The sequence below is a fragment of the Pipra filicauda genome, unplaced genomic scaffold, assembly GCF_003945595.2.
Source record: "Pipra filicauda isolate LSUMZ 115617 unplaced genomic scaffold, ASM394559v2 scaffold6_size6359152_pilon, whole genome shotgun sequence".
NCBI lineage: Eukaryota > Metazoa > Chordata > Aves > Passeriformes > Pipridae > Pipra > Pipra filicauda.
Window position 1 is genome coordinate 4,868,347 of NW_024104865.1, and position 27,411 is coordinate 4,895,757.

Below are 27,411 nucleotides of genomic sequence, written 5' to 3' on the forward strand. Positions count from 1 at the left end.
TTGCTTGTCCTAAACACCTGAACTACCTGGTACACCACAACACATCTGGAATATCCCATAAAAGTACAGAAGGTACAATATAAATATTTAACCTAAATATAAAGTAAAAAATTGGCAAATTGCCAATGATCCATTTCTCCTTGAGGTATGGTGAAGTAATCAAATATGTCAGGAATACCTGCTGTAACTGGAGTTAAAAATACATCAATATAAATGAAAATTACTCTAGTTCATTAGGGTCCCTGAGGCAACATAATTCTGGAATTACCGTACTTCTATGTAAACTCAAAACTGACAAACAAAACCAAAACTATTACAGCTTTGATCTTCACTCAAGCCTTCTGTATAGAAGAGATGTATTTTTATCTTACTCAGAGTACATTTCTCTCTTCCCTCATAAACTTCAATTCTGACTACAAAACCAGTACTAAAAAATTCTTTAATCATAACAGTTTATATATATAAAAAAGAAAATTCTTATCAAGACACACACAAATACCAAAGGGCAAGCCATATGGACGGCCAAGAAAAAGGCCACGTGTTGGAAATATGTACACTGATTTCTCTTGGTTTACTTTTTTTTTTTTACCTTCATTTCTAGAAGCGCCATGAAGCTTCCCTCGCCAGCCTTTGATTTTTGTGAAATCATTTGTTTTTCCTGTCCTGGAAACAAAAGGAAAGCCAGTATCTGGAAAAGAAGAAAGCTAGCCTCAATTTATGAACCAAGCTTGATTCTATTCCTTTATCCTTTTCAGGGATAGATGAACAGTAGAAAATCAAAAAGTTTGAAGCAACTTGATTTTTACTTTTTATTTTTACTTTTATTTTTCTTTTTAATTAACAGAATACTAACAAATACAAGCTTCCTGTAGAGTTCTGCTGTATGGTCATGCATCTGCTATCCCATACAAAAGGTGTCTTCTCCTGTATTTTCAGTTTTAGTCTCCTTAACAATGGTGCAAGCAGCTGATTCCAAAAGTCTAGTGGGCCAATCAAGTAACCAGTAGGTTAAAATGGAACAGGCAGGTTTCAATCTGATTCTACAGCCCCACTCAGCAAGAGAAGTAATTTGATTCTCTCCCCCGCATTGAGCCAATGACTTTTATGAGACCTGTATAAACTTCATTTAATGTTTGGTGTTCTGTTAAATTCAGATGAGTATCAATTAGGGGCAGGGACAGTAAATAACTACAATGGGCAAATAGTGACATCCCTAACAAGTTATCCATCAGCTTTGAGAGCTAAGATAGAATATAAAAATACAAACAGGGATCTGTGTGGTCATTTCAGGTATTACTAAGCTAGAAATAACTCCATTTAACACCAAGCTGACAGAGGTCTTCTGAACTGACTCTGCCTCTCTTGCAGTGTAAACAAAACTGAGATTCAATGTCTGCCTCTATCAGCTCCCAAAAGCAGCAGATTAAGAAAGATACAGTAATCAGAATACTACAGTGGGAGAAAAAGTTAAGTAGAAGAAAGATAAGCATACAAGTTAAGCTATACTTCATCCAACCAGTTCATCACTAAAAAACAGTATCTACCAACAGTATTAGAATCACAGTCACAGTATAATGAGAAATGCATTTGTTTGGATACCAAATAAGTTTAAAAAAGCACAATCAGTCAGCACTTTTGTAATAAATAATTATTAAGAGGTTACAGGGCAGCTCCCAAGTGGCATCTCAATCTCTTCTGGAAAATTCTAATACTCAGCTCTGTAAAAGACAACTTTTTTTTTGTTTTGCATGTGAGCAACATTAGACAAATTTAGATCGCTTAGGCTTTTTCTGAGTAATTTGAGAGGTGAGTATAAAATAAACTAGGTATCACAGCCATCACAAAACAGGAAGGCTAAAGACAATCCAGCCACAATTACTCAGGACTCCTTGGCCAGTAACCACATAATGATTCAAGGAAGTTCTCGTATTTTGCCCTTTTAATATCACTTTAATCTCTTTAAGATATTAAGCTGAACTAAATGACCATTCTCTCCTTCTCATCATTGATAATAAAAAGGTAATACTTGGGATTTCATCAAATTCATATTCTACCCACCTGGAGAATTGGGATTGGTTCCTGGATAACTCCACAAAGAGTAATTTGAGTAGGAAAGAGGAAGCTGCACACCCAAATATTTCAAGTCGATGCTCATTGTTGGGTCCACAGAATTCAACTTCAATCCCACTACAAGAAAGTCAAGCTATTTACTAAAAGACAAACCACTAAGTTATACACAGGCTTTTCTAGCATTCACCCACCATTTTATGAGACTTGAAAAACAGCATTAGCATCTGTAACTGTTATTTATACTGGATTTACAGCAGGTATGAATTAAAGAGCATTTTATGTAATGGGAAATTGAGGAAAAAAAGACTGAATTACTTTTCATAGTTTTCTTAATTATTACCTAAGTTTTCACAGAAATTTATTAACCATGGTGCTAGTACTGTAATAAATCTCACAATAAAAGCTTTTGCTTGTTTTTCTGAATAAGTCAGCACTGTCTATATCCTTGAAGACTACAGTTACTGCCTGAACCCAACTCAGCTGACTGACATTTCATATTACTACTTAAATTATCAATCCTGCCAGTGGTACTTACATCCCCTTCTATACTGAAAGCTAATCTTGTGCAAGAACATACACCACACACACATCAGTTTCAACCAGCAGCAAGAGAGAAGAGCAAAGCACATTTTAGCTCTGAAGAATGCGTGTGTTTGTTATGATACAAACTTGTATTTAGACTGATCTCAGAACTTAGTTCATCAAATGATCCCAGTCTCAGTAGGTTATTTTTTTCCCTGAACTTGGCACTTTGCAATAAAACATTTTTTTTTTCCCTGAAGCAGGGGGAAAAATGGCTATAAAGAAATTAAACAATCCATGTGGCTGATGGCCCCATAAATACTTAACTGCCTAAAACATATTTCTTCATTAACTGCCCCCGAATACTCAAACTGAAAGATTTACTTGGTCACAAAAGCTATCTTTATCCATGACGAAACAAATATAGACACAAAAATGCTCAGAAAAGCAGAAGCTAGGAAATTTCACTTTGCACCAGAAAATATTGTCACACTGAATTCCAGAAATTACTGCTGACAATCAAATTCAGCTCACAGTTGGGAGTTGAGAACATCTATTTTGGATTTTAGCTACAGAAACCTACAAATGTTGCTGCTGTTGCCAACATGTCTAAAATTAATACATTAAATTTGTGAGCTTTAAAACTGAACACGTATGACTTGACAAGGCTCAAAAAACATAAAGCAGTATTTGCATAGATAACTCAGTGTTGGTGGAACACATTTATGTTAATAAGTGGCAACACAGTGATCAGATTACTGGCAGCCTGGAAACAATCAACATGGAACAAACCTCAAACATAGTTGTTTAAACAGATACTGTTATCAAAGGCAGTTCAGTGAGATATAATTTTCATGTCTACATAGGGAAAATGAGAAGCAAGCAAGTCAATCTGGCATTTTGTATAAAAACACGTCAACTGCCAAATGTCAAGATGCCATCCATTTCTTTTCAAACTCTATTTCAAGTAAGATGGAAAGAGTACACAATCTATTTTTCTTGACACTCCATTCTGTCACCTCCAAAAACAAGCCTATCTTTGTTTAATACTCAAAAAAAAAAAAAGAACATCACCCATGCAAAATATCTATTATTTCAGTTTAGGATCACCCAGACAAAAAACAAGAGGATGATTCCAAGAGCAACACAAAATGCACGCAGGTAGCCAGAAGAGAACAGATGGTAACAGTTAAGTATTATGTCACTACAGACATCCCCATACATGAGAGGTGACCTTTATTACTTTCTATCATCTCCATCATATTGCTAAATTTCAGTTGCTGTAGTCAAATAGTAGCAAATGAAGAGCCTTAAGAACTTTCTCTTTTCCATCAGTGGCAGTTGACAAATCTGAAATATGACGCATGGCAACAGTGCCTTCAATTTTCAGGAATGTAATATGGGATTCAAACTAGCTCAGATAGAAGAGGCATCCCATAGAATTGCAGTACTCCAGCAGAAGCTTTCCTTCTAACACGCTTAAGTTGGCTTCCCTTCTTAATGAAGCATCTTCCTGGAGCTCTGGTGTTTCTAAGATGCAAACAGCCTCAATCACCATATTTTAAAGTTCAAAAATCAACAGCAATTGTGGGGTTCAGGTACAGCTCCAACTTTTCATCAGTGAATCTCAAAAAGAATCTTAAGCTTCTCAACTACACACTTCACACCACTGCAGAAGCTGGAGGAAAAGCGTGTAGGTTGTACACATTCTCAGTTGCAGGATCATCTCATGAGTAAAACAGCCCTCACTAGTTCTGTAGTTGCCAACGCATCACATGGTTGCCAACATACTATAATTTTATGGTATTTTTCTTAGATAACATCTAAGAGGTCCACAAGAAGGCTTAACGTTACTGGAACATTTGTTTAGTGCTGTATCTAGCACTCCCAGCAACTGACCACAGAAGGGATTTTGCCCTCAGTTTTAAAACATGGTGGTAACATAATGCACGACAACACACAGGGACCTGTGAGGGGAGGTTGGCCAGTGAGGTCCTTAGGAAACAGGGATACCTATTTCTGGAATCATGGCAAGGGAAAATTCCATTTTCACGATATGACTACCAACACTGATGCTGTATCACCCAGGTACAACTTGGCTAGATACGGGTTATGTTGTTTTATTCCCACCACATCTGGGACACAGATCTAAGAACTCTCTATCCCCTTCTCATGACCATTTTACAAAGTTTAAAGACAGAAATGTCAGCTCCACACTAACAAGAGGTGAAGACATTCCTTTAAATGATTGTAAAAAATGACAGGCTAGTAGTCATCATACCTCATACATAAACCACTCAAGATAATCCAGCATTCTTCACCACAGAAGGTCTTTGAGGAGTCAGAACAGCTCATATCAGAGTATCAGTATTTGGAATCTCAGTCCCTACAGTATTACAGTTACATGTTTGAAAAATTCAGGGCCAGAGCCTCAGGAGCATGAGGTACAACACTTCCATCAGAATCAATAATTTCATCACCTGCTCTGATGACTCTATTAATGTCATTGGTCTCACGACTAATATTGCTGAAGTCCTTCAACATCATCAGTAGAAAGAAGATGAAGTTCTGCTGTGTGGATCCTTGACTTTCTCCCATCTACCTCAGGATAATATCGTATATAAATAAAAGATCACAAAATACAAGTACCTTGCTTGCCCCTTCTATGTGGCTAGTGAACCTGGATCTAAAAGGATTCAAAGAAATATGGACTCAAATATAGCAAATGCAGTCTTAGTTAACTGTTGCTGGATCTCTAGCTCCTCTACTATCAGGAAATATCTATTTTAATGAAGGAGTAAAATCAACTCCATCAGCTCTTAACCAGATTTAGCTCATTACAAAACAGGCACTGTCTGAAGTCTGAAGGCTCAGCGACTTCTGCAAGAGTCACATAACATGCAGACTCCAACTCTCCTGTTGGAAATTCAAGATCCATCTATTGCCACCTGCACATTTTCTAGTTTGCAACAAGATGCGTGAAAATGAAAACCTAAATCCCAGATGGATTAGGCATATACAGTATTGCAACCAGTAGGAAATCATCAGCTCAGTATAATTAAGTATAATAATCAATCAGGTGCAACAGCATGTACATCACCTGCTTACCTTCCTGAAGGCTAGGATGTATTACTTGCTTATGCCTCAAGGTCTTCAGCTCTTCCATCAATTCCTTTTCCAGCACATGTATTCTTGCTTGACAGTCTGCTCAAAAAATAATAAAAAGAGAATATATAAAAAAATTTACCATGCAAAAAATTGACTTAAGTATTATTTTTTCAGTGTGTCTTTACAAATTCCCTTATTGCAGAGAAGAGCCACTCACAAAAAAATAGAAAAATGTACCTGGATCACTTGTAGTCAACAGAGGAGCCTGAAGATTCTGTGACTCTTCTCCTCCAGCTCTATCGACAGTGTTAATGTCAAGAGCTTCCTAGACACATGAAGAGGCTTGAGTAAGGCTTAAAACCCTTAGATGCAAACTAGGACAAATCAAATTGTCACCAATTATTCAAAACTTGAGACTGATTAATAAAAAAGTACGAATTCTTTTATACAGAACTCTAGATCCCACTACTTTTCCCTAAGCTCCTAAGTAAGTAAATGTTATGAATAACATAGGCACGAGATAAGGATGGATTTGGAAAGAGGCCACAAATCTCCAAACTCAGTTTAAAACAAAATATACCTCCAGTTGCAAGCAAAAAGGGCTTAAAAATGAGATATTATTATAAAAGCTTTTCAACAACAGCGAGGTTTTACCTTTGATGCAAAGGACACAAAAAGGACACCATCAACATCTTCGAGGTCCGGTTTAACATCTGGAAGGATACTCCCAGGACCCAGAGAGGTGTTTTTGCTTGTTATTACAGTTTTCCCTATACCTTTAGGTGGTCGACCAGCCTTGGAAATTTTCAGTTTGCGTGGCCTTCCTCTTTTAGTTGTAACTGATGATAGGGTGCTTTGATTGTTACCAGAGCCTTTGAGGGACATAGGATTCTTCAGTATACCAGGCCTTCTTCTGCTACAGATTTCTTTGTCTGAAAAGTCACAATTTACTGAGCCCCTGAGATTAAGATTAGGTGATTTGGATAGAGTCCACTGGGCCTCTCCAATTGAAGAGTATTTCTGTGACATTTTACTCCCAGGAGATTCTTTTTTTGTAACTAACTCCTCGGTGACAGTGCCTGAGTAAGAATCTTTGTGATTTTCAAAACACACAGGCAAAGAATCCAGGATTGCACTCAAAGGGGATTTATCCTTCTTGCAAGAGGAAAGCATGGTCTGTGGCAGCTCAGATATCTTCACTGTGCTCTTTGTGACTGCACAAGGTTCTAAATAGACCACAGGCATCTTACCACTATCCAGTTTTAACATTTTTGCTTTGGCAACACCTGAAGGACTGGTCAGCATACGCTTCCTAGACCTGAATTCTCCATCAGTTCCATCTGTTTCACGGCGTCTCATTAGGTGCTTCTGTACAATGGGATCATCATCATCAGTGTTGGAATACTCATCAGTTTCTTCATCTGTGTCTTCCTGTTTCACAGTTATACCTTGTATGCAAATATTTGACTCATAGTCATAGTCATCTGCTGGTTCCTCTTTAATGACTACATTAAAGTGTCCATTCGGGTCCAACGGAGATGCCACACGAGAAGTGCTTTCGTAACTGCTAGCAATGGGACTGGAGTGGAAGGGAGGGGACAAAACCAAAACACAACATAAGATCTTTATCAAATCTCTTCCTTTACGGAAATTCCATTATCTCATATAATCCTGGGTTACATATTGTAAAAACCTTCCAAAAGGCTCCCAGATGTGGGTCTGCGAAATTAGTCGTCATTTACAAGCTTACATTTTTAGAAGTAAGCACTCGAAAAACCCTAAGAAATTGCCATCATTAAGAACAATTCAATTTCTTATCTGAAGGCAGCAGCACAACTTCCTTCCCTTCTACTATCTGGGTGACATTTGTCTTTTTTCCTCTTTCACTCAGCACGAACTTATGCTAAGCTGTCATGTTTGAAATGCTCAGAAGCGGCCTTAGTTTGACGTGTATCTTGTTAAGACACTAAAGCCATTGTGCTTGCAAATAAGAAGCCAAGTGAGTGTTTAATGCACTAAAATTTTAGTTAATTCGTCCTGAAACCACATACAGACAATTCCTAAGTTCAACTGTTGTTTGAACACTTACAGAATGTTAATATCCTGGTGAATCTTGCTCCATTTTCACCAAATCTGAGTACTAACCTAACCAGAATTCAATATGACATGCATTAAATACAGAACACTAACAGTGCAGGCAGTTACACTCAGAACTTATTTACTAAACATATGACCTGATATTCCAATATTCTCTTTATATATATTTTATGAGACACTACATAGAACTTTAATTATATTAAATTATTATTCAAATTTTCAACTTTGTTATTAAAATGTTATTAAAAATAATACTACTTGTTAATTATAACAATTTCAAATATAATTTAACATAATTGTAATAATGCTATATTATATAGAGAGTGAATGTTGCTTTACATATATTGGAAGTATACATGTGTGTGTGTGTCTATTTTATTATTAATATTATCCATCCGTACCCCTTTAAAGAATGACTATGCTCAGTTGAACCCACAGCTGGGATTGAGGAAGGGGAAAACAAGTGGATGAAGAGGCTGCTTCCTCCTTCTGCAGATGGAGGACATACTTTAGGGAGAAAAGCTGGGACGCACAAGAGTCGTAACATGGAGCTGGGAGTCTTCACCTTGAGAAGAAAGACTGCAGTGTTAAAACAGGGAGCTGACTATCAAGATACAGATTTATATTTTTACATAAAAATCCTAAAGAACGAGAGGGAAGCTATCTAAAAAACTTTCTGCAATTCAGGACACTAAGTAACCAGCATTAAGCTTGAAGAAAAACCTGCCTTGTGAGGGAATAGCAGGCAGCAGCAGAGTTTTGTCTACTGTCTTGTTTTGTCTACTGTCATCTCTGGACAATAAGTTTCCTATTAGAAAGTTTCTAGCTTTCATTTAATTAATAATGTCAAATGTAAGATCAAAAAGTCTTTGTAAGATTAAAACCTCTTTTTTCTTCTGTGAGTTAACTGTCAAAGAAATTCAAAGACAAACCACCTATAGGTTATTGGCAACTGAAAATCCTGTCACATTACAGCTAGAGGTTGATTAGGTACAGCTGATCCACAATTAAAAGTGAATGTATCTGCTCCTCTATCTTAAAATCCTCAAAAATAAAGAGACAAAAGACCCTAAAAAACTTACAAGCCAGGAATAAATGTCTCACCCGAGTTCTATTGTTTCCAGTTGGAAGCCCAGTAAAGCCTGGACTTCCCAGGTTATTTTCCTTTATCCTTTGCAAGGTGTGTATATGTAAGCTAAGGATTACCTTTCCATAAGGGATCTGGACAGTATCCAAACCAAAGAAGCCCAGCTGTAAAACTGAAACTTCTAGACACAAATATTGTTTTATTCTGCATATTGGAACCAAGCCAGATGGTGACAAGAGTGAGGTATCACCCACATATACATACGCGTGAGAATATAAAGTATTTGCACAAATCCTGAGCAGCACTTTTCTGTTTTAAAATTCTGATGCAATTATCAACTTCTTAAAGAATAAAAAAGTTGTAATTTCATTTGGCCCTTAGTTTGTGAAGTTACGTGCAATATAAGTAGTCACAAGCTTCTCTTTCTCTCATCTATGGGCAAGAAAGTCTGTCCTCTCAAAATTCTCAGCTTAATCCAAGATCTCATAAAATAGTGAAATAATGTCTTAACTAGCTCTTTCTTTGCCTGATATGGAACAATGCTCATATTCAAACCATCTTCCTTACAGCCCAAGTAATGTATTTGGCACCCTTGCAACAGAACAGTAAAAGCAAAGAAATTGCCTTCTTGCATTTTGCCAAATTAAAAACCATTAAGCTGCTCATTTTTTGAAAGTACCAAGACATATCAATTTTTTTTAGGCACATCATTTCAAAATATACCAGAGGGGAAGGGCAGGAAAAATCTGATATCTTGTGGAATTAATCTAGCAACCTGTGGTACATTAGCCTGAAACACTTAAGAACCAGTAAATTAACACTTAAGAACCAGTAAATTTCGTTTGTGGCTCCTTCCATGGCCCAAACATCTGAGTGTTTCCAGGCATAAGCATTCTTATAGAAGCACCCACAACTTGAATTAAACATTTATTTTCTTTATAACACACCTGATTAAACTAAACATAATATCAGACCACAGAAGAAAAACACAAAAAACCTCCACATAGTACCTTATATGAAGACAAACAGTCCTTTACTTCTAAAATCCTCTAATAACTCAAGATTAAAATTACTCTCAGGTATATATATGCAACCTTTTACATAGTTCCATTCTCAAAAACGTCAGAAGAATTGAGTATTGGTGGGAAGTACCACGCTCTACAGCATTAGGAACTCCACTTCTTTTATCTGAGAGGTAGCAGTTCCCAACTTCTGCCTCTCACCCAAACCTAAACTCAGCAGAAATCAATACCCTGCATAAAAGCAAGATAGAGCCTATCAACTGCTACTAAGAGCTTGCCTGCCACAAAAAACTATTGCCCAGTCTTCGTTAATATGTAAATATTAATGTGCTTAGTTTGATAAATAAAAATGACATGGGCTCAATGCTGTCCTTGAAAGGCTGACATATTAATAAACTCAATGACATGGCACAAAAAGACTGTGAATAGATCAGGAACATAAAGGAGAACTACTGTTCTGAAAACCTCCAGCATATACAAAGACAATTCTGCCATTTCTTGGATAAGATCAATTTTCTCTTTCCAGGTGCTGAATTTTACTTTTTGACACAGAGTACAAAAACCTAAAACAAGAAGTTGGACAATGCTTAAAGGTAGTTCAGGATGGTGGTAACAATTATTCATCAAATGGCACGTGCTCCCAAGCCTAGACAATAGAAAGATGCTTTGCAGTCTTTTCCTGTCTGTGCAGCTTTTAGCACATTTCAGAGATAAAATGTCTTGGAGGCAAAACCAAGGAAGGCATCTAACATGCTCTGGACCAAAAGAAATAAAGTCTGTCAATTTGCATCATATATTTTTTAGGAAGGTCCTTGAGTCCTTAAAACAATGGTTTTCATTCCTTTGAAATAAACAGTTCTCCAAATAATCTGCTTCAATTACCCTCTCCAGGAAAATAAAGTATCGCTATGAAGGCAAAATAAACCTGTCAATAATTATTTTTCGAGTTTTACTTCCAATATGTAAAGTTATCTAAACACTTCTCCATGCTGTATTCCTAGGAATTAAAGAAAGCCCATCCTCTCTATAATCAGTGTGCTTTCAGTCTTTAAAGTGGGTTACAACACAATTTTTGGGGAATATAAGAAGTCTAGATGTTCTTCTTCCTAACAGACTGACACTGGAAAATACTGCAAAAGAAAGGTTAGGGCACTCTAGATCTCAAAACAATTCTAGTACTCAAGAATTATTACAATTAAACCCAATAAAGTGTCAAAGTACGGAGAACTTTGTAATTTGAAGTGACAAAGTGACATGAAGCAACATGTCACTTTTATTTTATTATACTCTTTTTATTTCTTCACATTCAAAGTACCTCTAGCATCTCTTGACACACATTAACTATTCACTGTCTGCTCTGTTCTATTGCTTAGATTTTGGAAACTAAGTGAAAGGGCAGTAAAATAATAGGTCTTGCCAGGCTTGCTTTAGCAAAAGGAAGTTATTCTGAAGTACTTCTGTGGGTGCAGATTCTCCTATCTCACAGCAAATATGAGGCAACTGACTACCAACAGGCAGGCTACCCCACACTACTTTGTGGAATAAAAGAATTCACACCAAGCAGTTATTGACAAAACAGTGGTGTGCTGCCAATTACAACTGCCTTGCAGCAATCCCTATACATACCCAACCTGAACACCCACACACACTACACAACATCCATTAACACAAACTGAAGCTACATAGACAGCACGTCACTGTGGCAAGCAACCCTAAAAGGAAAGGCAGTGTTTTGATGACTGCAATGTGCTATTTAAAACTCTGAAAAAATAAATTTAGCCTTCTAAAATGCTAACAGGGTTAAGAGAAATCCCTCGACACTTCTTAACAAAGGGAGCTAAAGCAACACAGAAAATAATATTGAACTCTTGCACTCCTCAAACACCTTAGAAAGCCCAGACTGCTAAAGACTGTTCGAGCAAAGAAAAGTTTATAGTAATACTAAGTGTTCTTCCATTTCAGGTCACGCAACTTTTAGTTGTAAATCTGTACACTGACCATCCTGTTATCTCTTTACCAAACATCCCACTCAACCAGTATTCGTACCAAAAACGCAGTGTTAACCCACCTTTCAGAGACTTCTTGTTTTAGCTTTGGCATAACACCTGAAGACAGGTCAGTGTCCAGGAGACCCAGAAAGTCTCCTTCTGCATTAAAGGACTCTTTGTTAAGCTTGATGTCTGATGGGTTTTGACCAATCAGTGAAGAATCTAAACTTCTCTGATGCACTTCTAATGCATCAACTTCAGCAGGGCGACCACAAATGCCAGCAGCACTAAAAACATCACCTCCCTCCAATTCCGAGTTACTGTTCTGTTTCACATCACGCTGAGGTCGACTATTCAACCCATCATCTCTGAATCCTTTAGCAAATGGATTGTAATCAATTTTCAGCTGGGTAATCTGGATGTTCTGGTAGGCTGTAACTGCGAAGAATTCTGTCTGTGGAAAGGTAAACGTATGGACATCAGGGCCATTAAGCTGAATGACTTCTGTGGCTTTGTTTGCAGGCACCAAGTGAAGTCGTGGCAGATAACGGTGCATAGAATGCAAGATTATGTGACCCTCCTGGTCCAGGGTATTGTTGGTAAGTTTAAGTTTGTAGAAGGACACCGGCTGGTGCATCCAGAACTGGCCAGTGGAAGGTGATTCCGGATGAATAAACACTCGCCCAAGAACATGTGGTTCTGCCTTCCCACTGGGCTCCCACCAACGGCCATTCCATTTGTATCGGTGATTATCCACAGGGGATATGTCCATGACTAGGATGTACTTCTGACTGGAATTCAGACCTGTAATCCAGTATCGGCAATACGGGAACATGCGCCTCCCCTGCTTCGTCAGAATCATCTCTGTGTTGCGATGGTAGAATTCATTCCACATGCTGTTGTTATCCAGAGTGACAGTAATGCCCCCTGAGACGCAGTCAGCTGGGAGGCAGGTCTTGACTCTGGGTTTTACTGGAGTTGATACACTGCTGGCGAGAGCACAAGCATCGTGGTTTGCTACCAGGATTCCTTGGTCAGCTTTTCCATTTCCCTGCTGTTGTTTCAAGATGACAAAAAAAGCAGGTGCTGCACCAGACACGGTCCCGCCGTCCCGGCTAGCCAAGACAATTTGCTGTTTCTCCATGACGAGCACTCTCACGAGCTCAAATCAAATGCAAATTCTACACGGTTCTAATGATCTTTCATGTGTGTTCAACATCCTGGAAAAAAAGGAAAACACAGTTAAAAATATTCCAATACAATCTAAGAAAGTAATTAAGTCTTGTGAGACACCCTTTTTGTAAGAGTTTTCCACATTAAAAACTTGAAAGATAACCAGTACTATAAAATAGATTACAGTTAGGATGTAACAAATCAAGGTTGCATGAGTGTATGTAATTTCCATCTTAAAGACATGGGGGGTCAGTAGACCTTTAAAGAGCATTTTCATATATGCTTTGCCACAACAGAATATCTTGGTTTGCTTGATATTTCAAAGTGCTCTTTTTTCTGACGTGGCCTCAACTCTTCAGACATTAGCCAAAAGTTTTCAGGAGAGCAAATGACACATTTCGGACGTAAAGGCAAAAGTCTTGCCAGAAAGAAGGAGTTCACGGAGGTCAAAAACTTCCCAAAAATTTGAAGGAGGAAAAGAAAAAGAAATGTTAAAAACATTTTTGCTCAATTTCTTTATTGAAAATGACTAAGTTTGCGTGGTTGGAATTTCTTTGCTTACACTCCTCCCCACCCCAAGAACTTCTACTTGTCTGTCAAAGGCAGAGACAAAAACAAGGGAAAAAATAGTTTGAATAGATAAGCTTTGGAAAAAGATAGACAAACTAATCCCCAAGAGGCCATGAAGCTAAGATTAAATGGATTAATGTGAAGCACTGGGCCTCAGCTACCTTTATCTTCTGAATTCTGGAAATAATTTAAATCAAAAAAGAAATACTTGTACTGTTATGATTAGTATAATCACTGTTTAGGGAACTAAAAATGTTACTTTTATCTGTATATACACAATCCCATTTTTGTGTGTCTACCTCCTATGTCAACCCACAACAAAAGATCATAACCTACTTCCTTTTTCAAATAGCCCGTACATTTCTATGTGTGAAAATTTAAAACAAGCACTTCTGGTAACCATGAGAATGCTATTCCCACATCCAGATGTCTGCGTTTTGATCCTTATTACAGTTGGAATACAATACTGACAAAAATGATTGATTCTTGTATCAAAAGTCTAGTTGCTGGGAATCAGAGATCACAGTAAATCACCACCGCTAGAAGTTGAGATGCATCCCACGGTCCTGAGGGAACTGGCTGATGTGCCAAGCCACTCTGCATAACATTCCAAATGTCATGACAGTCAAGTGAAGCCCTATGTGACTGGAAAAATGGAAATACTGCACCTGTTTTTTAAAAAGGGTAGAAAGGAGGACCCTGGGAACTACTGACCTGTCAGGTTCACCTCTGTGCCTGGGAAGATCATGGAACAGATCCTCCCAGAAGTTGTGTTAAGGCACATGGAGGACAGGTGATACGGGACAGCCAGCACGGCTTCACCAAGGGCAAGTCCTGCCTGACCAATCTAGTGGCCTCCTACAAAGGAGTGAGTACGCTGGCGGACAAGGGAAGAGTTATGGATGTTGTCTATCTGGACTTCCACAAAGCCTTTGACACAGTTCCCTGTGACACACTACTTTAAATCGGAAAGAAATGGATTTGGTAGGTGGACTGTTTGGTGGATGAGAAATTGGCTGGATGATCACATCCAGACAGTAGTGGTAAATGGCTCAATGTCCAGATGGACATCAGGACAAGTGGTGTCCCCCGGGAGTCCATATTTGAAAAGTTAGTGGTGAAGCTAACTTGCTTAAATGATGGGATGCCATCCAAAGGGACTTGGATGAATAAACACTCAAGAGAAGTGGTTCAAAAAGACCAAGTGCAAAGATGCTGCACCTGGGACAGGGCAACCCCCTGTATCAATCAAGGCTGGAGGATGAACAGATGGAGAGCAGCCCTGCTGAGAAGAACCTGGGGGTGCTGGTGGGTGAGAGGCTGGAAATGAGCTGGCAATGAATGTGCACTTCAGCCCAGAAACCAACCGTGTCCTGGGCTGCACCAAAAGCAGTGTGGCCAGCAGGTCAAGGGACGGGATTCCGCCCCTCTGCTCTGCTCTGGTGAGACCCCACCTGGGGTGTTGCATCCAGCTCTGCGGTCATTCCCAGAACAGGAAGGATATTGGCCTTTGGGAGCGAGTCCAGAGGAAGTCACCAAGATATTCAGAGGGCTGCATACCTCACCTGTGAAGACAGGTTGAAAGAGTTGAGGTTGTTCAGCCTGGAGAAGGCTCTGGGGAGCCTTTCAGTACCTAGAGGTGACCTAGAAGAAATCTGGAGAGGAACTGTTTGCAAAAGCATGCAGTGACTGGACAAGGGGGAATGGCTTCAAAATGAAAGACAGTAGGTTTAGTTTGGATATCAAGAAGACATTCTTTACTGTGAAGGTGGTAAGGCACTGGAACGGATTACTCAGAGAAACCGTGAATGCCTCATCCCTGGAAGTGTTCAACACCAGGCTCGATGGGGCTCAGAGCAACCTGGTCTAGTGGAAGGTGTCCCTGGCAGGAAGGTTGGCTCTAGGTGACCCTTAAGATTCCTTCCATTCCCAACCATTCTATGATTCTATGAGTTAGCTGCTGGAAAACAATCATATTTTTTTCCAGAGAATTAAATTCACAAGTTTTAAATGAATTGGATATTTAATAAGACACGTTTACTTTGTTAGGACTGGGGTATGGTAGGAAGAAACACTCCTCTGTGCAAACCAGCTGCCACATGCATGTGGCAAACGACCTCAAGCTCAGGAGGCAATTTATACCCCATGATAAATGTTCTGGACACCTAGGAAAGAGGAGAAATTTATTTCCACCCTTTATACTTCCTACTTTAAAAGTCAATGTAAAAGTTAAATCAGAGGAAATAAACCAAAACTGTTCTGCACAGATTTTGATACCTGTGAAGTTACGAGATTTAGTTTTCAGTTTTAGTTTCCAGAGGAAATTCTTCCCCACAAACATATCCGCAACCACCTACCCACTGAGAACTCCTTAAGAGAGTCTAGGATACAAAATGAATTAGCTATTCAAAATCATCTTCATATTTTCTAATTTCAGAATGTTGCTCTGCTTTTTCAGTAGATCACATATTAAGTCCCAGCAACACAGAATGCTATCCCTAAAATAACCTTTTTCATGTTCATCTATACAAACACAATCGAAAAATAAATCACAAATATACAGAGAGGGGAGAAAGAAATCACAGCCTAAGCTGTATGTGGTTTTCCATCAACTTACCCTCTCTATATACACATACAACATGTTCATATGTACAGTGAATGTACAGTCATAGAGCGAGTTCGCATTATTCTCTGCAATACATACCTCAATTGTATTGGCTGATGAAGGAAATAAACTATTGAAGTGATTTCAAATCTGATTTAAGATATGCAGAAGGCCTGTACCTTTAAATCTACTTGAGATAGAACTCACACCTACAAAAAAAAAAATCAAAAAACCTCAACAATCGTGTACTCAGCAAAAATTCTACCCATATAAAGAGCTACTGAGCAACAGTTACAGTTATTTCTGCCACAAGTGCCACACACAGTATCAAATCGGTCAAAGATGCGTGTGGTTACAGTGATTATGTGCAGTTAGAGTAGCCAAAACGTGTTACTTCAGTGCCAACACGGACTACTACACGAGCAATTTCACACATTTTGTTACACTCGGTCACACACCGTTTTGTTGTAGCACATAGACTCTAATCTAGAATTTCAGGGAAAATGAGTGTATTTGTTGAAACCGAAGTTCTAAACAGCTTCAAGTATTTCCCTTCTCTACACGCAGACGCTGTACTGGAGAAGCAGCACCCAGCCAGACAGCAGCGGCCAAACACGCTCCAAGTCGCACCAAGACCCGCTCAGAACGAGACAATCGGACGTGAGAACGTCCGTCTCAACAAACAAACACACAAACCAACGCAAACTCCCCGCCCCGCGGACGGGACCGCAGCCCCGCGCTCGTCGCTCCGGGCCGGGCGGCGCCCGGAGGCACCGCGGGAAGGGGACCGCTGGCGGCGCGCGAGCCCCGGGGCGGCCCCGCCCGCCGCCACCGCCGCCGCGAGCCCCGTGACGCGCGCCCAATGGCAGCGGGCACCGCGCGCGGCGCTCCCATTGAACACCCACCCACCGACCGAGCGGGCGACCGATCCAGCACCCGCATGGGCCGCCCCGGGTGCGGCGGCGAGAGGCGAGCGCGCCCCGCCCGGGGCAGGTGGAGTCATGGCCGCGGGTCGAGAGCCGCGCTTGTCGCTCTGAAGGCTCTCTGCCCCCCGTCCCCCTCCCTGCCGGACGGGCCCCAGCCAGAAGCCCATGGACGGGCAGCCGCCACCCGCGGCAGCCGCCCGGGAGCGGCGGGGGCCGGAACCACCGCCCGCGCCGGCCGCCGGAGGGCAGCGGGACCGGCGCACGTGAGGAAACCGCGCCGCCCTTCGCCGGGACCCGGCGCGGCCCTGCCCGGCGGGGCGGGCTCTGCCGGCGCTCCCGAGGCGGTCCGCGCGCAGCGGCGCCTCGCGTGGCCGGCGGGGCGCGGCCGTTGGGCCCGGTCCCGGCCGCCTCGTGCCCGCGCCTGGTGTCAATTTTCGCAGTTCGGGCGGCGGGTGCGGGGCGCGCGGGGAGGCGCGCGGGGCTCGCGCGCGACGCGGCCGCTGCCCCCGGCGCGGCCCCGCTCCCCGGTCGTTACCGTGCGCGAGGCGCGCGCGGCCTCCCGCTTCCTTTCTCACGCGGACCGTGTGTCCGCCAGCTGGGGACAACGTGCGTGCGCACCGTGCTGACGTCACCGCGCCGCAGCGCGCGCAGGCGCGCCGCAGGCTCGCGCCCCCCTCCCTCCCGCCTGCCCGTCACGTGCCCGCGCCGCACGCAGGGCCCGCCGCCCGACCCGGCCCGGCCCGCGCAGCGCCGTGCGCGCGGGGAACCTTCTCGAACGGGCGCGCGCGCACGGCTCACGCGCCGGCGGCCGACGAGGCCCCGCGCGCCTCCCCGCGCGCAGCCCCGACCCCGCCGCGGCCGCGCAAGGGGCGCGCGCGAGGCCCACTGGGCACACAGCGCCCCCCAGCGGGCGCGCTCTGCCCCGCAAGCCCCGGCGGCACCGCCCAGCCATCCCTATTCCCAGGGCAGGGGCCGCCTCCTCCGGGAAAGGAGAACCGCTCTCCTCGGCGCAGAGAAGGCGCACCTCGCCTGCCGGCACTCGGCAGCGTTGCCGCCTACGGGAACTGGCCTCTTCCCCGGGAAACCCTCAGTCGAGGAAGCAACGCTGAAGCCGGAGGCAGCGATGGTCTCCCTCCCTCTGGCAAAGTTCCCACTGACCCGCCAAGGCTAGGGACAGAATCTGACCCTGCACCACCCTGACCGTCAGAGGGCTGACATAGCCCTGTCACACTGGGCCCTGTGCAGTCATAGACTCGCAGATGAACGAGCGGCTCAGGACAGCCCAGGCACGACTCTGACAAAGCCTCCCCGAACTCAGCACCCCACCGAGCAGGGGCCACCCCGATGCTCAGACTGGCAGGCCTTCACAGACATCATGGAAATTACATGTTATAAATCGGGCATTTCTGAGCATAAGCCCACTAAACCAGAATTCCGAATGTTAAGAGAATTCACACTAAAATGCATCACGGCTGCAGGTAAAACACCTCCGTGAAGTCCCCTATCTCCTCTTCCACTAAAGATATTTATTTTACAATACTGCATCCATTATGGATCCATTAAGGAAAGAGACCTGCATAGTCTGTGTAAGTACTGTGTAAGCACAGTGGTGCCACAAAGTCAAGACATCAGAGTTATTAGGGCAACACCAAGGTCCAGACTAACCTGGAGATCCAAATTTTGCACTGACTGCTGCCTACCACAAACTTTAACTTTGACAGGGCTGCTCCTCAATTTGGGTTTTTTTTGCCTGATTTGAAAACTGGCAAAAGAAGAGCAACGTTACAAAAGGCCAACACCCCTTTGAAGGTATCTTGGAAACACAGGTTTATGCTATAGGAAATCATCTCAGAAGCACATAACTAAATGAAATACATTTCTGAGACACTTGACAAATGTGCACCAAAACAGTAACAAAGGTCTGTATAGAGGACCAGGGGAGTACCAGCAGCTCTGCATGTGCATGCACACTCATGTCTCTCTAAAGGGTAAGGCCGTGTAGGTGGAGGGGTGTTGGACATCAGGTAACCAGGGCAGTCTCAGCCAGCCAAGAGACAAGACAGCATGTGCCAGTGCTGGGAACAGTAGTATGGCCTCAGGAGTCTAAGTGTCCACACACCAGCAACCAGGGAATCTGGGATCCTGGAACCAACTGCTGGTGTCCAAGGTCAGCTGCTGGAGGTATCTTCTCAGTACATATAGATATATATATGTATATCTATGTATATGTGTGTGATCTCCTCCTGCTCAGACAGGGAAGGGAGCAAGATAAGGCTGTCTTTGCTGTGTTCCTCTAAGTATCTGTGTGTCTGCCTGATTGGTGTGGCCAGACATGTATTCATGTAAATGTCATGTGTGCATGTGCTCTATGTGCTTGTGCCCACCAGGAATACATTTTCAGCCTTACAACTGATTATACCTGGGGGTGTGGAGCTGCAGCAGCCTCAAGCTGTTGGACCTAGCACAGTATTTTTCCCTTAACAAATCCAGTCAGAAATAATTACACCATTTTCAGGAATAGTCATTTTATACCTACAAGAATCACATATTCAGTATAGCAGTCATCAACTTTTAGGGCCACAGGGTACAGACACTATTTTGTATTACCCAAAATGTTTCTGAACAGCGACAATACAGAAACAAGTCTTCTCTTCTTCAGTAAGAGGGCCATTTGTACGACTAAGAGCAGACAAAGACCGGAAGAGCAGACACTGCCCATAAGCCACATGCTACAGTGATGATAAAAGAAAGAAACCAGAGACTGTTGACTTTGCCAGAGATTCTGCTACAGTTTTACCTAAGGCAGGTAGAAATGCTTGCCTGCAGCAAAAGCAGAACCCCCAGTTTATCAAGAGAACAGATTAACCGGTAGAAGTCACAGCAGTACTGTAGATTGCCACAGGTTAAGTAACCCAGTTCTAAGCAGCTTATAGCTGACAAGAAAGAAGAATACTGCAGTAAAGAACTACATCCCATTTAGATCAGTAGAACACCAATTGGCAGCACAGAAATTAACTGGTTTGCACCTACTGAAGACTGTCCTCCATGACCAGGGAGAGTTGCCTCATACTAGCCAGTAACGTGATGGTTGTATTTGAAATTGTAGAATCACAGAACCAACCAGGTTGGAAAAGACCTCCAAGATCATCAAGTCCAACCCTTGATCCAACACCACCGTGGTTACTAGACCATGGCATTAAGTGCCACATCCAGTCTCACCTTAAAAACAGGGACAGTGAATCCACCACCTCCCTGGGCAGCCCATTCCAATGTCTGATTACTGTCTGTAAAAAATTTCTTCATCATATCCAACCTAAACTTCCCTTGGCAGAGCTTAAGATCATGCCCTCTTGTCCTACTGCTGGTTTCCTGGGAGAAGAGACCAACGCCCATCTGTCTACAACCTCCTTTCAAGTAGTTGTAGAGGGTGATGAGGTCTCCCCTGAGCCTCCTCTTCTCCAGGCTAAACAGCCCCAGCTCACTCAACTTCTCCTCATAGGACTTGTGCTCGAGTCCCTTCACCAGCCTCATTGCTCTTCTCTAGACCTACTCCAGCACCTCAATATCCTTCCCGAACTGAGGGGCCCAGAACTGGACACAGAAATCGAGGTGTGGCCTCACCAGTGCTGAGTACAGGGGAAGAATCACTTCCCTGGTCCTGCTGGCCACACTGTTCCCGATACAGGCCAGGATGCCATTGGCCTTCTTGGCCACCTGTGCGCACTGCTGGCTCACGTTCAGCTTCCTGTCAACCCAAACTCCCAGGTCCCTTTCTGCTCTCCAGCCACTCTGTCCCCAGCCTGTAGTTCACTACCAAGAAGTACACTCTTCTCCAAAATGCTTCTTCCAGACATATTCCGGGCTTTGCAGCACCCTGAAAGTATGAACTACAGTCTTTACAAACTGCCTTTCAGTCTGCAGTGAATAGCACCCCTCTCAGTAACGCCTACAAGCATAAAGCACGAGTTCAGGCCTACACGCTACAAGTAACACAGAGACTGTAACTTTCACCACCCTGCAGCCTAGAGATTGCTAGCTGGAGCTGCAGCAACAAATTGTGTTCTTCAGCCACTGTTATGTCTAACATATGTCCAAAAAAAAAATCGGTAAAGATTCAGTAACAAATCACAAGCTGGAGGGTAACAACGCTTTGCTAAAGATACCTATGTGTGAGAGCAACATACCTTGTAGCCTGTGAGAGCAACATACCTTGTAGCCATAGTTACACAAAACAGAATAGTTGCCAACTTGTGGAAAACACGAAAGAGGTGTCATTACATTTTTTGCTAGCAATCCCCTTTTCAGTTCAAATACAAAGATTGCTACACAAATAGATACACGACAGTATACACACTGTATACTTCCAAAGGTACTACTGCAGGAGCATTACTGGAGCATAAATAAGGCTTTCAGCTCTCAAATTCACTAGCTAAAACCGGGCACTAGCTGAAACTACACTCACTAGCTGAAAACAACAGCTATCAAAATGAACTGTGCCAATGTTACACACCCAAAGCAGCAGTCAGCAGCTTATTACAGCAGTGTACAAGTTTATTACTAACTATGACCTGGCAGCCCTAGCAACCTTACAAAATCCCAATTTTTAGCCTTTAAAAAAACCCAAAAAAACCCCAAATCCACAAACATTTAAAGACCTGAAAATCTAGTCATGTTACAGTCAGAAGTATTGTGCAATGTGCACACTAGAGGAGTTAAAATACAAAACCCCTGCTTTCTTTAGACAATGTTTTGCCACTTTGGAGAATAATTAACAATAGCACCCTGTTAATTCGGAAACTCTGGGTTGGACTAAACTGCATGTAGAAAGTCATCTAGTCCCATTTCCTATGCCATACCCAGCCCCACTGGCCTCCAACTGCTTCTCTAGGCAAGCATTGGTCTCCTAGAACTGAATGTCTGTTCTACACAAACGTCTCTAATAACCTGCAGCATCTATGATAGCTCCAGACCTCTGTCCTTAGGCAAGAGAATCCCAGTCCAAACATACTTTAAAAAAAGTTTACATAATGTTATTTATGATAGAAAACCAGCTTAAGTTGTTCCTTTAGCTATAGTGATGATGTATAATTCAGTGTCAAGAAGATTAAAGATGTAAGTGTTGGTACAATCTAGCAAAAAAAGTGAGATTAAGAAAAAAATTATTGCAAGAAATGGACTGCTGTAGGGGGAAAAATGTTTTTTTTTTTCAGATTTAACTTTTCTTACTGATACAAACATGCTGAGCTGAAACACATGCTCCAGCTGCAGACAGAAAGTGCTTATCCCCACAGCAAGTACGGCACAGCTTGTGCTTCGCCAGATTTCAGCCCAGAGCACTGCTTTATACAAAACCAAAGTCACTTAACACTCAGAGCCCCGACTATTGCAGGACAAATAGGCGTAGTTCAAAAAGTGCTTCACTAACTGAGAGCTGCATGCCTGCAAAAGCAGCAGCTGCTATTGGAGGAACAGGGCACATACCTGGGAGGGGAGGGAGAAAAACCTGCTTCACCTCTCCAATACTTGTACTTTGCCACAAGAGTCTGAACATTAAGCCCCCTATAAAGTCAAGAGTTTGTTAAACAGCATTAATCCTGCAATGTATAGTGCACAATATTCTGCACCAAACTTTTGGGAAACTCTTCTTAAACACTGAAGATTGCAAAATGGAAACACACAAACCTGGATGTGGCACTTAGTGCCATGGTCTGGTTGGCAAGGTGGTGATAGGTCAAAGTTTGGACTCGATGATCTTGAAGGCCTTTTCCAATCTACATGATTTTGTGATTATATGAAGTATGAACCACTGGTGAGAGGGCAGAGAGAAAAGCCAGCATTCACCAGAAATAAATGCTCTTTTTTAATCTGTATACAACATGCTACATTTAACCTAATGTATTTTACATTCCTTTCCATATTCTATCAGTCAATGATATGCCTATTACTCATACATTCAATGAATGCTGTATTTTTTCAATATACTATTATTTCAACTACCAAAAATTATGAAACAAAATAATAAAGCAATGGTTTACGCTTTTTGCCGCCCAACACTGGCAGAAACAAGCCATAATCAGCAGAAATAGCACCATTTTGATGGATTTTGGCCTTTATGGCCATCATGAGGAACATCTATCACATATGTGAATCTTCAGTTGGGAATCTTGTCTGCATCATAGAAAAAATAAAAAAGAGGCATATAAAAAGCCCTCCCCTGAGGTCAGGACTATCCTATTCATCCAGCTACTTTATAGCAATTGTCATTGCTACAGAGTCACTAATGGCTCATCAAGTTAGAACTACCAAAGAACCTGTATTCCCCTTTTTAGTTATGGTAAAAAGGAGAGTGATGCCAAATAAAGTCCAGACTGTTGGTGACATGTTCCAGGTTTATATCCATATTCATTATAAATTGACTTACCCTGTGGTCAGGCAGACCACACTATTAGCAGAAAGCACTGTACTACATGAGTGAGCAAAACAGCACAATTCCATCATCAGAAGTACTTAACAGTAACCGGCTCACAATCTTGTCATTCTCCAAACTGGCTTTTCCTTAAGATAGTGACTGTAGCAATGAATGGATTTTCATTGTAGATAGGTGGCTACCACATTCATTTTCTGTCTTTTAGGCTGTTCACATCCCTTGCTGCCTTTCTGGTTTGGGCTTAATCTTAAAAAGAAGACAGAAAACAAACAAACAAAAAAACCTCCAAAAAACAAAAATCACTTCCTTCGGTTTGCTTTCTTCTCATAACAAGCCTTCATCAGCCTTTTCACACATACAGTTTTCATTGCATTCTTCCTTATCCAGTTCAGCAAAAGATATTTCAAGGATTTATCACAGGTACTGAAACCAGCCAAAATCAAGCAGTGAAAGCGTGTTCCATCTTTCTGTGGAGAGACAAGAGCAACTCCACCACCATAACTTGATTCTTTATTCTAAGGTCACCCAGTCTTAAAGAAGAAAAAAGCAAACCCACACACCACAACACATCCTTAATTACGGAAGAAAAAGACACCAAGTAAGTCTTGCTGGTGCCACAGCTAATGGCACTGTTCTCTATACACATGCCATGGCTGAATTTTTTTAGTAGATCCTCTGCCATGTATGAAAGAGCAGCCAGAAAACAGCTTCCTCTTAGAGTAGAACTCTTTCCCACTCCTCTGGGCAGAGATCTATTTCATTGCCCTCTAAGAAGAACGTCTTTGACTTCCCATTCCTTAGGAAAGTACATTTGAAAAAGCCAACACACACACAACTGCATACTTCAGAAATGATCTAGTGGATTTGCATGTAAATGAAGAAATGACATAACCTTAAAGAGAAAGAATTTCAATTTTTGTTTTCTGGTAGGTGACCACACAAGTTTATTTACAGGTGAGACTAAGGTTGGTTTCCTCCAGTTGCACATTTGCCTCCCATGGCAGGCACAACAGCGTTGCACCAACACTGAGCCAGCAGTAGGTGTGGTTAACAGCCAACTGCTGCCTGATCGAATATAGAAATAAACGAACACTGCCCATCTCTGGCAGGCCTAAGAACTATGTTTCTTCCCACACGGGCACAAAAATGGTCACCCACAGTAACACTTTTCAAGCAGAATCAATTTCCCTTTCCAGTCCTTAGTACAAACTCACAAGGCACTGTGGTGAGGGCATTGAAAGGGTGTTGAGGCTGCACTGGACAGAACACCTGGAAGTGACAAGACCAAAGCATCAGAGCCTGCCCTCTTCTTTACACAACCTCTGCTTTTCAGAGTCTGCAGCAACTTCAAATCTTTGGGGCTTTAGCCTGTTCCATCAGGTGCGATTACAGACGGCCTGCGAGTTCAGACAGTTCACACTGGGAGCGAGGCAGCACGACTGTTGTGTAAGATTTGACATCTTAAGAAGTCACGCGAGAAGCTCCAGCCACGTTATGAGAAGCTACTTATCTCCCCGGACTCAACCTACTCCCTGAGCTGGCCTCTGCGTTTCAGCCCCCTTTTAAACTCCGCATCAGCTCAGGACGAGGAGTTTAACCGGGGGCGGCTCCAAAGGGCACCAACAGCCGCTGCCCCCTGCGACGTGCCGGGGCGCACGCGCGCTGCCCGCCCCGCCCCTGCCCGCCGTCCTGGGGCACCCGAGGGGCACCGCGGCCGCTCCCGGGAAAGGCTCTCCCGGCAGCCCAGCCCCGCCTCGCGGGTGGCGCCGGCCACGCCTCCACCAGGGTACAGTCCCTCGGAGCGCGATGGCTCTGGGAGCAACGGCAGTTGCCCGGGGCCGGGCCTCACCCGACCTTTGCCGGCCGGAGAGCCCGGATGCCGCGGGGCCGCTCGGTCGCTTGTTAACCCCCACGCCGGTCAGGTGACCGCCGCCCGCTGCCCATTGCCCGCGCCCCCGGGTCCCGCCCGCCCGCGGCCCCGGGCGGAGCGGCGCGGAGGCGCGCGAGGAGAGCGCGCGGCCGCTGCTCCCGCCCCGCTCCGCGCGCGGCCCCCGCGCCTCAAACACGGCGGCGGCCGCGCGGAGAGGCAGCGCGCGCGGGCGCGTGATTGGGCGGCCGCCGCGCTCACGTGATGCGCGCACGCCTCGCACCACCTCGAGTGAAAAACTTGCGAGGGGGAAGGAGGCGGCTCTTACCTGGCTCCGCGCGCCGCCAGCTCCGCGCGCTGCCCGGCACCGCCCCAGCCCACGCGGGCCTCGCCCGCCACGCGCGACCTCCTGCTGTCCTCATTGGCCGCCGCGGCCCGTCACGTGGGCCGCGCACGTTCCCCCTGCTCCTTCCTTCCCCCCGCGGGGAGAGGCCGCCGCGAGGCCGGTACCGGAGCGCAGCCGCGCGGCCGGAGAGCCGGGCGGGGGGGCGGGAGGGCGGTGGCGGCGGCGGCCGCGCGGTTCGGCCGCCTCGCGACGCCCCGCCAGCGGCGCGCTGCCGATTGGCCGGGCCCGCCCGCCGACGCAGTTCCGCTCCCCGGCGCCGCTGGGCCACGCCCTTCCCGCCCCTCCCCTGCCCGTGCGCGAGGGAGAACACGCCGCTCGCGCGTGGGGCCGCGCAGCAATGCTTCCGCCGGCGGTGGCGGGCGCGCGTCCTCCCCGAGGGGCGGCCGGACACCGGGCGCGTTCCCGCGGCCGCGGCGGGCGCGGGCTAGCGGGGGCGGCACGGTCCTTGCGGTCCCTGCGGGCACGCTCCTCCCGCGGCCCCGCCCTCCGCCCGGCGGCGTTTGTCACGGCATTTGTCACGGGACGGGCGCTCGTGTGCGGCGGGGTGCGATGTTCTGGGGGCACCTGGAGCTCCGAGCGAACGCCGACGGCGTGGTTCCGCAGTTCATGAGCATCTCCGCACGTTGTGGATGCTGCTGCCGCTCGCACAAGGCTCCTCCGGGGCGCCCGGGACAAGCGTGGTTGTTGAACCCCCGCGGACTGCGCTCTCAGTAATTTCCGAGTTACCTGAAAACTACCTGAGGTTATGTATGAGCTGCAAGAGTTAAATAAAGGCTGTGTGGCCCTCCAGCATGGGGATGTATTCACTAATACCTCTAAATTTAAAAGACCTGCGTGGCTCAGGTAAAAGGTGATTCTGGAGATTAGTATCTGGAAAGTCTATATTGGGCACACAGTGAAATAATTTAACAAATGTTGAAGTTAAAAAAATATGTAAACAACCCCTCCTGAGCTCTGGGCAGCATGGGCATGTACAGGTAGGTGAGCCTAGATGAAGTAAATGGCAATTGTAACCAACTGAGGCTGTAACTATGTCAATGATGAAGGCCAGGCCTCTTGTGCGGTCTTGAAAAATAATTTCAGGTTGACTTGGGTAAAGGCAGATCAGATGGAATGGAACCTAATTAAAAATGTAGACAAAAGGTGATGGTAAACAGCACCATACTGTAGCCCTAGGCTGAAATTTCTGTGCTGGAGATCTTGGCTTCGAAAGGTGCTCAGTCATGGCAGCAATCAGCATTCCCCAGGCATGGTAATGCTACTGAGAACGTGTCACTATGGCTGGGGAGTCCACAAGGAATGTAAAAAGGGATGTGCCTAATTAGGCATAAATTTATACTTTTGTAAAATTAAACTTCCATTTGAATTGATCCTGATTTGAGTGGTTGGTTCCCAGATCTGAGAAGCTAAAAAATATCATCTCTCACATCTTAGATAAGTATTTTTGAGGACTCTATATACAAAGGTTACAAATGTATTAACCAGTGCATAATCTTTGTTGGGCTTTTTCGGTCTTAGGGCCAAAGTTTGGAAGAGTTTGGGT

At 44.0% G+C, this 27,411-nt stretch overlaps 1 protein-coding gene across 6 annotated transcripts in view; it reads right to left on the reverse strand.

The window, feature by feature from the left end:
* MGA (MAX dimerization protein MGA) overlaps positions 1-26,028 on the reverse strand; it is a 64,459-nt gene extending 38,431 nt beyond the window's left edge. For 3 of the 6 annotated variants that reach the window (XM_027750138.2, XM_027750141.2, XM_027750134.2), the window contains exons 1-7: positions 16,342-16,970; positions 11,975-13,114; positions 6,355-7,279; positions 5,938-6,025; positions 5,701-5,796; positions 2,059-2,187; positions 590-688 (exon numbers count right to left, since the gene is read on the reverse strand). In XM_027750138.2, coding sequence (XP_027605939.2) covers positions 590-688; positions 2,059-2,187; positions 5,701-5,796; positions 5,938-6,025; positions 6,355-7,279; positions 11,975-13,038 — 2,401 coding nt within the window. In that variant the 5' untranslated portion in view covers positions 13,039-13,114; positions 16,342-16,970. Of the gene's footprint in view, positions 1-589; positions 689-2,058; positions 2,188-5,700; positions 5,797-5,937; positions 6,026-6,354; positions 7,280-11,974; positions 13,115-16,341; positions 16,971-25,790 lie in introns of those variants that run through there. The other 3 variants (XM_039389080.1, XM_027750142.2, XM_027750135.2) reach the window with 3 other exon arrangements.
* Between the last annotated feature and the right edge of the window lie 1,383 nt (positions 26,029-27,411).